This window comes from Aricia agestis, chromosome 8 (genome assembly GCF_905147365.1).
Source record: "Aricia agestis chromosome 8, ilAriAges1.1, whole genome shotgun sequence".
NCBI lineage: Eukaryota > Metazoa > Arthropoda > Insecta > Lepidoptera > Lycaenidae > Aricia > Aricia agestis.
In genome coordinates, this window is record NC_056413.1 from 5,937,579 (window position 1) to 5,952,221 (window position 14,643).

The window sequence follows — 14,643 nt, forward strand, 5'->3', positions numbered from 1 at the left end:
CAAACGAAGATAAGATTCAATTGATTCTTGAACACATAGTTTTGCAACGCAGCTCGTGTGGGAAACGCATCCTAAAACTAGTCTAAATACTATGTGTGTTATTCCATGACACATTTGAATTTTATTCAGACTTCTGACACCAATGTTCTCTTCCAGGTGTGCGCAATGCCCTCCAGGGAGCGGGTATCAGAATCCTTAGCCCTCACGTACGCGGAGGCTCTAGGGCGTCCTCTACCCGACGTGATCGCACAGCCGGGCCTGTCCTATGACGAGGTGCTCCACGATGATTTCCGATTCGATCTGGACGCACACGACGTCATGGTGTTCCTACACATCCAGAAAACTGGAGGCACTTCCTTCGGAAGACATCTGGTGATGGATCTCGATTTAAAGGTGAGTTGTTGAGAATTTTAAGGGGAATACGAAATAAGATCCTACCTACACATTTTTGTATTATCTCATTTACTTAACAATGTTTTTTGTCCGTTGATGGAATACGAGTATCTAAAGATATATTGTTCGTGCCTTTTGGGTTGTGACTGCCCTCGGTTCTCGTCTCTTCCATTTAATATTACAATGGATACATTTACTCGCGATCATAAATATGTCCATTAGATCTGGGTTCGATATATTGAGTACATCATATATTTACAGCGTATTGATATCATGTGGGTCGTAAGTCGAATCCTCTGTCCTTATCAGCGACAAAAAGTTCTTTCACAATAGACATTATCTTTTTCTTCATGAAATAAGTTGTCGATTTTGTGTACTATCGGGAAGGTGATTGACCCAACCACCAGATAAGTAAACAATATGGTCTTGTTTATGGACAAGTGAATAATTGAGGAGATGGACCATTTGGCGGTGCTTTTGTGATAAAAGACTAACGAGCGAATGTGTCCTCGAAACGTGTATCTAACGTGTCAATTGCAAATAATAGCCTGCGAGAACCATAAAGTTAATATACCTAGCGGAATAGAGCAACAATCTCGAGCTGTCAAACGAAACCGAAATTGCTTTACGTCTCTGTGAAAAATATGTATACGTATACACTTACACAAGCATGATTAAACATGAATTTTATGAGATTAAATTGTCAACGTGCGGCACGTGCCGACTGGACGTAAAAAAAAGAGTGCTACTGTCATGTATCACACTTCTCTTTTTACCACGCAGTGTTACTGATAGTGACATCTCTCTTGCTCAGGCCTTTGTTTCTCTATTCCGCTAGGTATATTAACTTTATGGCGAGAACACGGTGTCGTTATCATGTAACAGTCTTGTTCTAGATTTTACTGGATGTGTTTTATTTTTAAATTCGTCGCGTCAGTATGCGTCTCAAAATCAAGGCGCCCAAAACTCAACAAGCACCAAAAGAAAAAAAAGTACCTTGTTGTATTGATTAATAATTATTATTTACACACGATTTTATTGCAAGACTATCTTTACGCCCGCGGCTTCGCCCGCGTGGATATCGGTTATGGTCGATTTACACGGGTGACTAACGGGTCGATTTTAGTCACCCGGCAAGTCACCAGTCGAATCGCCTGTCCAAGTCGAATCGCCACCCCATTTACACGGGTGACTAACGGGTCGATTTTTGTCACCCGGCAAGTCACCAGTCAACAGTAGTATTCGCAGCAAGCGATCGCTTGCGACTGAGCCAGGGTGACCATATTTAAATTACAGATCCTGCCAAACTTTGGTCAAAAAACTGCCAAATCCTGCCAAAGCCTGTAGTAAAAACTGCCTAAATACTGCCATCTTTATTTACTGTTGTTTTAAAGTAAGAAAAGTAAAAATACACATAATATAATATATTGCATTTTTTATAAGATTAAACGCGAATGCATCGTCTTCGATTTCTTCATCTTTATACATAGATTTGTTCATGCGATTCAAAATTTATTTTGTAGGTTTGAAGGAAAATTTGCAATCACTATGCTCACCATTCATGCAACATAGATGCAACATGTTTGTTTATAAAATCGGCCAAGTGCGAGTCGGGCTCGTTCACGAAGCGTTCCGTATCGTTACAGAGAGAAATCAGAAAGTACTTAGGCAAAAAATTGTGTTTTTATGGGATCAAATATTTATTTTATTAAAATTTTATTATTATTAATAATTAAATTACAAAATATATAATTAAGGATTTTGTGAAAATTTAAACCCTCTGACTAATAAACGCTGTATAAGCTTTGAATAGTTATACAGTATTTTGTCTTCTTCAATCCAATTAAAAATGTCACTTGTGTGACAGGAACAAAACACTGTATAACTATTCATAGCTTATATTTATTAGTAAGGGGTATGTGTTTAGCTGTTGCCATTATTGATTACGAGCAAAAAAATCACGTTTGTTGTATGGGACCCCCCTTGAATATTACTTTTATTTTGAGTTTAGTATTTGTTGCTCCGGTTGCTTGGTTTAGCGGCACCGGAAATACACAATCTGTGAAAATTTCAGAACTCTAGCTATAGCGGTTCTTGAGATACAGCCTGGAGACAGACAGACGGACAGACGGACAGACAGACATCGAAGTCTCATGAACAGGGTCCCGATTTTACCCTTTGGGTACGGAACCCTAAAAATGGTTCCGAGTTTTTGTATTGATTTGGGAGAACATTCTTTCGCATGAAGCGTTGGTAAGCATAACAATCCCTTTGAAACATTTAAAATTATACTGTCTATTACAATTTCGCATTCTGCCTATTGCACCCCAAAAATTATCTACACTTAAAACAGAATTTGAAAGAAAGAAAGAAATAAAGAAAGAAAATAAATTTATTTGGTAATATTAATTTGAATTACTACCACCAGATTCTAATAAATCACTGACTTCTTTGATGCAAAAATAACATTTATTTTTCATACCCCAATCCTGCCAAAACCTGCCAAGTTTTTAAAACGTTAACCGATCATGCCACAGGCCAAAATAAGACGCTAATCCTGCCAAAATGGCAGGAACCTGCCACATATGGTCACCCTGGACTGAGCGTTTGCACGGTCGATTTTAGTCACCAGCCGCATGCGGCCATTGGCCGCACGACTTTGGGGCTTGCGACTTTAGTTTGCGACTTTACTTTGCATGCGGCGTAGTTGAATTGCTATTTACACGGTCGATTTTCGCCGTGCGGCGTAAATCGTGCGGCTTTAGTCACCCGTGTAAATTGGCCATTATATCGCGCTTCAAAATGAAACGTACTTATTTTCGTGAGAGATACTTACACACCGCGTACTGGCGCCGTTGCTAAATGCTATATGTATCAGAGATGGCGCTGTATGTAAAAAATGATTTTCCCTGTTTTCCTGCTTTTCTCTTGAAGTTTTTTCTGATTTTTTTTTCTATAGACCTCACGGAGCCCGAGACCTTTCCAACGAATGCAAAACCGTGGAAATCGGTTCATGCGTTCTGGAGTTATAGCGTCAGGAAGGAATCCCGAATTATTTTTATATATTAGATTATGAATGGAACTGCGTAGGAGTCTACGAGTATAATTGATTGTGATAGAACTGAAGAATAAAGCAATTTAAGAGATAGCTCTTTTCGCGGCTTTGATTTATGAGACCACACGCTGCGACATCACAATGTGTTGTGTTTTTGTGCTCGAGCACATGGATGTCTCCGTGTGAACCATGTCAGTGTGCTAACTGCTAACGAGTCCCGCCCAATTTGTCGACCACTCTCTGAGTCACGTTCACGGTTCACGTAATGTGTGAAAACCTCACGCCTTTTGACATTTCATAATTATTCATTATGAGATGAGCTCATGGAGATGTGTGGGTTTTGTGGGTTCAGGCGTCTATGTAAGCGTGATGTGACTGTGACCAGGGTCTCGGGTTGGATGGCTCGGAAATTGTGTTATGATATATTATACTTATTATGAATATACCTTGACTCTCGTTTCATATTTACAAAAGGATAAAATTCTATAGTTTATGCGTCTAGCATAGAAAATATGTGCTGTAAATTCAGAGCCAGTCGCTCTGACTGCAATAATATCAAAATACGGTTTCCCAATTTCATGTTTAAATTATGTTTATATCATGATGTTATACGGGTATGTCTACTTCAGTTCAGGAAGGTTCAGTTTTCGCTTAATGAAATACATTTTCCACGTCGCTAGAATGCCGTAGAATCAGATCACAAGAGTCAATCTACAAATCCGACTCGATCAATTGGAAATAGTGAGTCCTTTGCAGAAATTCAAAGGGGAAACGGATATGAAAAGATCCAGGGGCTTAGCATGTTATTACAGCGCGTCATGACGCAGCTAGAATAAAAATGGAGGATTCTTTTCACCGGCGAACTTTCGCCTTACGTGACCACTTTTCTTGGTGACTTTTCATAATTGAACTAAGTAACTTCTTGGCCTATTTTCAAGATGTCGCGTTTGTCCTTGAAATTATGGCAATTTTCAGATAAAATTACCAAATATCTTTCGTTTAATTTCTTTGGTTCGTTTTTGCTAAGAACACATCTATCTAGTCGGTCGTGAGTCGTGACAGACGAGTGTTTTTATAGGGGAACTATTCGACAAACTTTTTTAATCCCACTCGCTCTGCTGCCCCATCTATCTTATTCGGGTCGTGTAAAGTTTTAATCGTTTGCGAGACTAAAACGATTTTAAAAAGAAAGTTTCGTAATTGTGATCGAATTTATCGTTCGAAAAGAGTTGCAGGTCGAAGGTCGGCAATAAATACGCTTATCGAATCACTCAGCACGAGGTCACTTTAATAATGTGTTAATTGATAAAAGTGGGCAAGTTCGAGTGTGGTCCATGCCACGATTGGAGTCATAAAACTTAACAATTAATGTATGAATTGTATGAAAGAGTTTTATAGAGTTCCGTGGTTTGAAGTTTGAACTTTTCTGTAACATTTGACATTTTCTTAATTCCTAAACAATTTCCTTTTCGTCGTCAATTGGAAAGTTTCTTTTGTCATGAAAGTTTTTTTCATCTCAGTAAAAAGCTTCACCCTATATTTTTACGTACAGAAAGACACCAAAAAGATCTCGTTTGAATGAAATGCAAATATAGTTTCGGTATTGCATTGGAGGATTCGCGACTGGCGCGTGTGTTCTCGACCTCATCGTAAATATTTAAACTCTAGTTTGGGCCACGCCGAGCTCCAAGCTCCAACATTATGAAACGAACCTCAAAACAGCGCTGATTTTACACGCAAATTGACCTCGCAATATTTTAACGCGGGGTGTTTGGGAGGAAAAATTAGGCGGTGGTTTTTAAGTTTCCTAAATCTCCTTCAATTCGAAAGTTTTAAAATCTTTGTTTACAGCAGAGACCAGGTATATTTATTCCTCTATGGTTTACAGTCGGTTTTGAGATCGGTTTTTCGGCATCAGCTTCAAGCTTTCATTATGGTAGGGGAGGGGAAGGTGCTAATTGTGTAGTAACTCGAGCGTCATGGAGACCTATTAGGTTTTTTACATTAATAAGTAAAACTGATAAAAAAATAATTTTTAATATATTTTAGACAACAAGAACTAACTCATTTAGTTTAGTGCAAAATAAAATATTTGCGAAGCTCAGTTAGAAATTATATTTTTATATTTTAAAATGTCCCCAGTCCCCACAGGCTTACCTAAACTTTGAATCGTTAGTGCTTTATATGGAAGCTTCTTTGGGGTATACTAAACATCCCCTATCTTAATCTGACAGATCCGATGACATTTCAATATTCGAAAAAAAATTTTTTTGACCCGCCACGTGAGAAATCTGATTTCTATACCATGATAACTAGACACAATATGTCGGAAGCCTATACAAGCTTAATCTGACACGCTCAAGCTTATCCCGAAATCCCCTCTTCCCCTCCCTAACTATTATGATATTGTAGTATTTAGGGGGGTTTGGGGGAATAAAATGTGGAACATTGACTACTAGGTAATTGGGAAACAATGCAATTTTGGATTTTTAACGTGTTATCATCAAACTCCGGGCAACGGTCGATATTTCAAGCCCCAGAGCTGATTGTAAAGTTGGTCAACAACGCTTTACTATTTATTGTTGTTGACATGGATGATGAATATCTTCCACACATTAAATTATTCTTTTGTACAACATTTTACAAAAGAATCGCGGGAATGCATTCGAGGAGCGTAAATATTTTTGTAGTCGGCAACTATTGTATGAGTAACGTGTTCTATGCAAATAAGTCGGATGCGGCGTTCGCTCGGATCTGCTTCAGTTCCTAGGAAAAATGTAGATTCGAATATTAATAGCTCCTATTTGGGATCCGAACACGTATTTGCTGAGAAAAAACAGACAATGGACTTTTTTAGTGTCGCTCAAAAAGTATTTTGGCTCGAAGTGGCTTGGGGAGATTTAATCGTATGCATCTTTTGAATTTTAATGAAGCTGTATCTGCAGTTTATTCGTTCCTAGTAAAGGGAAATGTAGACGAGACCGATTTACTAAAATTTGTACATCTATATGCAGCAGGTGGTTCGAGTATGAGTAATGAGTTGGGAATTGAAGATGGCAGACGATAATTTTTGCATACAATGAATTTCAATTAAAGAAGCTAAATGTGTAATACTAATTTAGTGTAAAATAGAAAGTAAAAAAGTCCCAAGGCGTGAATCGTGATTCGTTATGGACTAAACATCATTTAACTAGTAAATAAAAGAGCCAAAAAAGAATATGACCGATAGCTCATAAATTACTTTACTGTATAAAGAAAACTTATCAGTTATGTTATGAGTCTTGAATCTTCTGTCTATTATAATAGTAAAAGATGTCTTTTACAATTATTGAACTTTGAAGACTTAAAAAATCGTAAGTGTTTTGCATTTAAATATGGCATGGTACGAGTCAATTTTCAGTAAATATCAAAATTCGTAAGCATAGAGTTAAGAAATCGAGGTTAAAATAACTTACGCAATTCAACCTATTCACAATAATCGAAGTTCTCAGAACAAAGGCTAAAATATAACTGGTAGTTCTGCATATGTACACATAAAAGATATTAAGCGACCAAAACACATTTATCCTTTGTTGAAAATGGAACGACGTGAACCAGGCACGCTGCAGGAGTAACGAGGCGATGCTGATGGTTATTGCCGGCGATATTAATGCAAGCCAACTAAGCCTAGCTCCAACTTTTATTGCTGCTAACGCAGCTACACACGTTAGGGTATTACCGCGCAGTTCGACCACAGAATTGGGTGATCCCGAAATCGCAGAATTCCCGTTCGACTTGGTTTCGGAAACATATTGTTGTTATTGGTCAACGCTAGGTGCGGCGAGCGTTTACTGTTGTGCAAAGAATTCGGCTTATTTGAGTTGAATTTCGCATTGTGAATTTGTGAATCAGTTGCCTGATATACGTGTAAAAGATTTAAGCGGTTTAGTATGTTGGCTGTGGCCAAACTGTGCAATTATATCACCGTGTGTAGCGGTCTTAACCGAGCTCTAACCTTTATTGCATCTAACAGATTGCTCGTAGCTAAACGTTTTTCTATTGGCATATTCAATGTAAGCGATGGAAAAAGCAATGTCGCAGCCCTCACAGGAAGCGTAAAGCGTGCATGGCATCTGCATTTTATACGCATTCAAGGCATTTGTGACAAGGGACTTGTTTCTCCGAAACACGCCGATAGTATCCACACTTCCATACTTATGGCCTGTTTCACCGCTTCCTGATAAGTGACGAATGGGCTATCCACCAATTAACTTGACAGATCAAGTATGGAGAATCTGTCAAAAAAGTTGTGAATAGCCTATTCGGCACTTTATCAGAAAGTGGTGAAACAGGCCCTTAATATAATTATAAATGTGAAAGTGTGTATGTCTTTCTGTTACCTCTTCAAGCACAATTCCCTGAACCGATTTTTCTAAAATTCGGCATGGAAAATCTTTGAGTCCCGGGAAAGGACATAGGTACCTAGTTTTTATCCCGGAAGAATGTACGGTTCCCGCGCGACAAAAGAAATTTGGCGTAACCGAGTTAAGGGCGTCATCTAGTGCTACGTATTTATGTTTTTTTTTTAAATTACCCGATTCTAGTGCTAACTCCATATAGTTTAAAATCTCATGTTAAACTTTACGATACGTTGTTAATGTTTGTTATGTTGCACGAGCGTAGATCTGGCAGTTGGACGTGAAATAATAAGCCTCTTAAAAGCTCATGCATCATTTCCGAAATGGAACTCCGATGCCCGGGGAGCAATTAGCAAATTACAAACAACAATACAAAGAGTGTCATTTCGGTCTGTCTGTCTGTCATGAAAATACCACTGGCTGGATGGATTTAGATCAGAGGTTCCCAAACTTAGTTTGTCTACTGCCCATTTTGAGAAATTATGTTTTAGCGCCCCCTTTGTTTTCAATTTAATATGAATCCAGATGAAATAAATCACCCCCCAAGCCCTCTACACAACGCCCTCATTTTTTTTCTGGGACCCACACCCCTTTAGACCTTCAGCGCCTACAAGGGGGCGTTATCGCCCAATTTGGGAAAGGCTGATTTAGATGAAACTTGATGACGCCCGCAACTTTGTTACGCCAAAATTCGTTTATCGTGCGGGAACCATACATTTTTCCGAGTTAAAAAGTATTTCTTGGGACTCAAAGTATCTCCATACCAATTTTCAGTAAAATCGGTTCAGCGGTTTGGGCGTGAAGAGGTAACAGATGGACAGACACACTTTCACATTTATTATATTTGTATGCATAGTATGGGAGTGTGGATTGATCATCGAGATTTCAGTTGAGTGAGTGATATATATACGAATTTTGCTCAACGAAATTTGAAAACGTCAGGTAACATATTTTAAAAGTTACGATATATTTAAGTGCACAGACTCCCCAGTCTCCAGTATTGATCAACGTCAGACTGCACTGATTTGTGTGGCCTCGAATTAATATCTTCAAGCGGAGGCTCTAGTTTCAAGTCAGATGCCATAAGTGGGTCAGCGTGTGACCTTTTTCAGTAGATTTAATCTTGGCGCTATGAAGTGGCGTGGGTTTATCTTTTGAAATATGTATTTCTGAGTCAAATGCTTTAGGAACTTCCTTTTAATTGACGTCGATGTTACCTTCCTACGGTATGTCAGGTTGCAAGACAGCATCTAGAAATATGAAACTCGCTCGAAAGAACGAAAATTGTTCATAGCTCTTTGGGTTATTGTGTTGTGTATTCTTTATTACCTGCAGGGCAATCGCGCAAATTTTTTTCAACTGAAGCGCAAATGAAACTCGGACGTTGATAGACTTTTGGTACGATTCGGTATCGCGCTAACGTTTTGACAGCTAGTTGAGACGTTACTGAACCTCAGCTCAAGCGCAAACGCTGTCAAAACAAAAAGTTGATACAATGCTACTACTACTCGCACGTTTCTGAAACGTTTCTTATTTTGTTTGGTAAATTGACGAAAATCAATGGAAAAATATAACATAAGCTATAATCAAATTATAATATATAAGCTTATGTATAAAATAACACTACGGACTATTTGAGTTTGTTAAAAAGTGAATTGAATTTTGACACTACTTCTTTACGTAAATGTTTTCTGCGCCACAAAAAACTTGTCACAAGTCACATCTCACAACACAAGTCACTATTAAATTACTAGTATGGCGTTTGTAAAATATAGTAAAACAATACCTATTAAGAATTCACCTACGTAAATAATAAACTAAAAACTCCAAGTAACATTCATAACTAGTTCCAAAACAACTTCACTCGTGTCATATTCATCCGTAAATAAACAATTTGTCATTTGACCAATTAACGCATCGGAAAAAATTTGTCCATATTTAAGCCAATCAAAATTAAATCATAAGGGCGCCTGATTGGTCCGCTGCAATGTCTGTCTAAAGGTCAAACGTTGTGCTTCGTTCGAGTTCCATCTAAGGTTGAGTTACGGTTGGAACGTTAGCACGATACTGAAATTTGTTCAGACGCAGCGGAACCAAACCGTAACTGAACCACAACCAAAGCAAATGTGAACCTGAATTGAAACGTTTAAAAATAACGCGATTGCCCTGCTGCTGTTTTTCACGTTGTATGTATTGTTGAAGGACCAATTTAATGTTAATTTATTGTTTTCGATTCTTAATTTACAATTTCTCTGATTTCGTGAAACATTATTTTTTTTGTTCAACATTTAATTATCACTTATAATACCACAAGAGCTTCAAAATTATCGGATATTTCCCGATAGGTTCGTTGCAAACAAATGAAGGATTCAAGTTTTTCAGGTTAAAAAATCACGAGCGCGAAGCGCGAGTGATTTTTCCTGAAAAACTTGACGACTTTATTTGTTTGCAGGGAACCTTGAGGGAAATGCCAGATAATTTTGAAGCTCGTGTGGTATTCGGGGGATTATTTTTCCGTCCCAAATGTCGGACAATATAATTGCACCATGACTCATGAGACACAATTGAATCCAACCTGTCAGTTTGACGTGTTTGTCTTTTATATATAGCAACTACCAGAGAAAATTTTCAAAAAATTATCAGTATAATACCATGTAGGTTGTACCACGTGACGTCGAATGGTGCAATTCTATTGGTCGATATTTGGGTCGGAAAAATAATCCTCGTTAAATGTTTCACAAAGACGAGCAGTTTTTCCCTGACAAGAAAAAAATGTGTCATTGCGACATAATCAAGTTTCTCAGGCCGTGGATTCTGTTCGCGCCCCGGAGAATTGGGGGGTAATTTCCGTACTACGTGTAAAGATCTCGTAACAGTGTGAACGAAAAGCTTTGCATTTTAAAACGCTATGTTATTGGCTTCCCTTTTTTAAAATGTGTTTAGATTTTGTACACGACAAAAAGCATCTATGTTGGCTTTCCTATTTTAAAATGTGTTTAGATTTTATACATGACTTCGCGGCGTCCGGTCCGTGCGGCGCGGGATGGAATTTTAAAAAAATCATTGCATTTTTCTTTTGCAGCGGCCCTGCAACTGTCAACGCGCTCGAAAGCGGTGCCATTGTTTTCGCCCCCACAGCAACGAAATATGGCTGTTTTCGAGATACTCCACTGGCTGGAAGTGAGTACCGTTTATATTTTACGATTTTCGAAGTGTTAAAAGTTAAATTATTTAGTGCAACTCTCCCGTCGTAATATCGGTAGATAGTGTGTAACACGACTTTTAAATTTACTGTACAGCTTTAACACGCATTAATCGGCACTTAGCCGTGTTAGAGTCATTATCTTAGATCGTTTAAGAGCAAATTGCTCGAATATGCAAATTATTCACTTGAGCCTAATTTCCTTAACTGGCAAGTGGCAACCCTAGCACGTGGCGAATTCTCGTCACGCGGCTCGTAGTCGGTTGCCATATTTAAGATCAATACGAGTGTCATGGCAACAATAATTGTATTTGAATTACGATCGCGACCGATGATTACATCGGGGTACTCAGTCAAATTGCTTTAGATAATTTTGTCAGCGAAGTTATTATGGTATTTGACATAATATAAGGAAGGCATCGCAATAGCACGAGGGCTCACAATTCACATAACAGTTAAGACAGTTCAGTCTTTGATCAGACATACTTTGGCGTTACAAAATATATTATTTTGTTCCAAGGGTGCGCATCTTTATGTGTTTTGTATAGAGATAGTTTGTCAGTTAATTTTTAATTTCGCTGTCGAAATTATCAAATGCGAGTTGTCTCAGTACCCTGGCGCGTCTCCGGCCACGTTCCATTAGGGAATGCAAATGTGCCGAATATATTTGGTGCGTACAATAATTCAAATCGCCTCTCCGAGCTATTGTCCGTCGTCCTTGACTGGGACTATTGTAAGGACGTGGCCGGCATTAATGTATCGGTTCGGATTGATCAACGGAATTGTCGGTTTTTACGCATAGTGTGATAGTGCTTAAAATTAGGGTTGTCAACAAGATATAAATAAAGTTCAAATAGCGGCTATTTCTTAAAACTTGAAGTTTGATCGTGTATGAAGGTGCGTCCCCTATGTAGCTTTTTAAATGATTTATAAAATGTTTGTAGATACTAGAAGGAGAGTCTGATTTTTGTGGCAAACGTTCGTAGGACATTTAGAGACCCCACTACACATTGGGCCATCTATAATAACTTTGTCACAATTATTATTGTAACAATCTACGTCGATCATAGGCAATTATCGACTATAATATAATATAACTCTTATACCACGGTTTACATATCCTTAACAGTTATATCTAGGATGTAGAGACCGCATTAAAATTTTAAAATCAAAAGAGTGACCCTGAAATATTGTATTCGGATACGGAACTCTGATAAGCAGTTATTCAAATTAATATCGTTATTGTTTGGCTGTTACCTCATCATTATGCGGTAGTGGCGTCCAACATACAGTACTTATGTGTTATGCTTATGTCGGTGGTCCGGTGCGTAAGTGATCAAATGTATACTATAGTGAGTACTCGGGGATGTGGCGCCGCATATATTATGTGTATTTTAAGCTGCGGAAGTTTGAGACACCGCTTGTGACATACAAATGATTCTATATTAAGTAGACGTTGCCCCATGGAAAAACAGGCGATAATGTAAAGGCCAAAGGAGCACATTCGTCCACGGTTTCTTGTAGACAGCTGGCATCGGTAATCAAAATCATAGTCTGATATTGGCCAACATGGAGAGGGGTCTTCACATTTGAAGAGTCCTACCTGCCTTATTTTCAAACGTAGCTATGACAAGTCTAACTAAGTCCTGACGCTGTCTGCCAGGCTCATCCAACCTATCGGACAAAGATAACGATTAGTCAGTCCTCTTTTAATATCCGTTTATTTCACAAGGCCTTTTGTTTACTGTCGAATAGGAAGTCGATATCAATGCTGAACTGTTACCAAATGAAAGGAATCTTTATATGAATCGAGGTACATTATTGTACGTCGTAAAGATAACAGCGACCATAAAAAAATGAATTATGATCTATAAAATAGCGATCCAAGTTTTTGTCTCATACATTATCTGACAATCTAAACAAAATCCCCATATTGTTTACTTGTTTAAAAAACACTCGAACAACGTCAGACTATATTATAAAAGCGTTTGTGAGGTCTATAGCCCGTTCAGAGTTTTGCCTCGGAGTTTCTATAATAGTCCTTATGTCGTTGGCGGAGAAGTCAAGGGTAAAGGTCTGCGCGAACCGTTCCCTCAATAAATCTGTCAACGATGTACAAAGGCTCATCATTCAAATGCGAGAGCAAGTATCCAGACAGATAGACAACTCTAAAGCAGTTGGCTTTAGAGTTGTCTATCTGTCTGTGTGTTTGGTGTTTGCTTAGGACAATGCAGGCTGATCACCTGATTGTCAGCTGACAAGTAAGATGATCCATGCGTCGGATGGGCATGTAAAAAGTCGGTCCTGCGTCTGATCTCTCGCCGGTCGTGTCGGTCTTCCGTCCCACTGGGTTATGAGAGTAAAGGAATAGAGAGTGCTCTTGTGTACTGCGCACACACTTGGGCAATATAAAATTACTCCTGCGTAGCTGGCCTGGTTTCAATGACACCGGCCACAGTCACCGAAACCGATGTGGGAGCTATTATTATTATTATTTATTATCTGTCTGTACCACCCTGGGGTAAACCGGGTACAGTTAACCCCAGTCCCCAAGCTAGTTGCTAGTTGCTACAGCATTAGGATATTAATACTGCTGCTACATCATCACTAGCAAGTGATGATGCGAAGTAAACATATTCTAGATTTTAAGCATTTTGTCGTAATCGAATGTTTACGCTTGATAGAGTTGTAGAGATTATGTTTTTGGGTCCTGTGACATTAGGGTGTATACGACATATGTAGATACACATCAGATTTGATAAACGTACGTATTTGACAGTGCCATCTAGTAATCTCGTTTTTTTGGGATTGTTCATTTCTTCTTTCTTTGATAAAATTAACCAAAAGTTAAATAAAGTGTATATTGCTAGAATTACGGCCTGCTTCGCCACTTCCTGGTAAGGGCTATCCACCACTTAACTTGACAGATATAGTTTGGAGAATCTGTCAAATAAGTTGTGGATAGCCTAGCCGGCACTTTATCAGGAAGTGGTGAAACAGGCCCATGTTTATACTTAATTTGGTATCCACTTTATTTTTTATCGGCATGTTAAACTTATTTAATTATCATTCTGCATTCCTAAAGAAGATCTATCTATAATATCTTTGAAAACATAGCATACAAATATTTTCATCTTTGGTGGTCCAGATTATTATTATTTATTATTAATATAATAACCACATAATTTGTTATCTGAATCTCTTTATGTGTTATAATCAGTATCATAAACAAATAAATATTCATCTAAATACATTATTTATATCTCCCATATGAACTACATAATATATCATAGTATAAATAACATAGAGTAGAGTAACTCATTTCCGAAATCGAACGTGCTCGACGCAGACAGCTCTTTAACAATATTATATTATTTGTAGTTTGTTTAAAAGCTCTCAACGAACAAAATAGAAATATCTTACTGAACATATCATATAAAAAATAAAAATACTTGCCTGCCAGTGGACTGTTTCATTTAACAATTTTCTACTTCAAGCTATCCTACATCTCGCTAAAGTATGCGTGCGCTCGATTCAAACGCCCTAATATGAAGATGGTGTACTGTGTATTCCTTAAACTGTAATGATATTCAAAG

General features: G+C 38.1%; 1 protein-coding gene across 1 annotated transcript in view; it reads left to right on the plus strand.

Annotated features, from left to right (window-relative positions):
• The window catches only part of LOC121729857 (heparan-sulfate 6-O-sulfotransferase 2), a 130,937-nt gene that overhangs the window by 20,598 nt on the left and 95,696 nt on the right, over window positions 1–14,643 (plus strand). Inside the window, exons 2-3 of the mRNA XM_042118508.1 lie at window positions 157–393; window positions 10,928–11,025. Coding sequence (XP_041974442.1) covers window positions 157–393; window positions 10,928–11,025 — 335 coding nt within the window. The remainder of the gene's footprint in view (window positions 1–156; window positions 394–10,927; window positions 11,026–14,643) is intronic.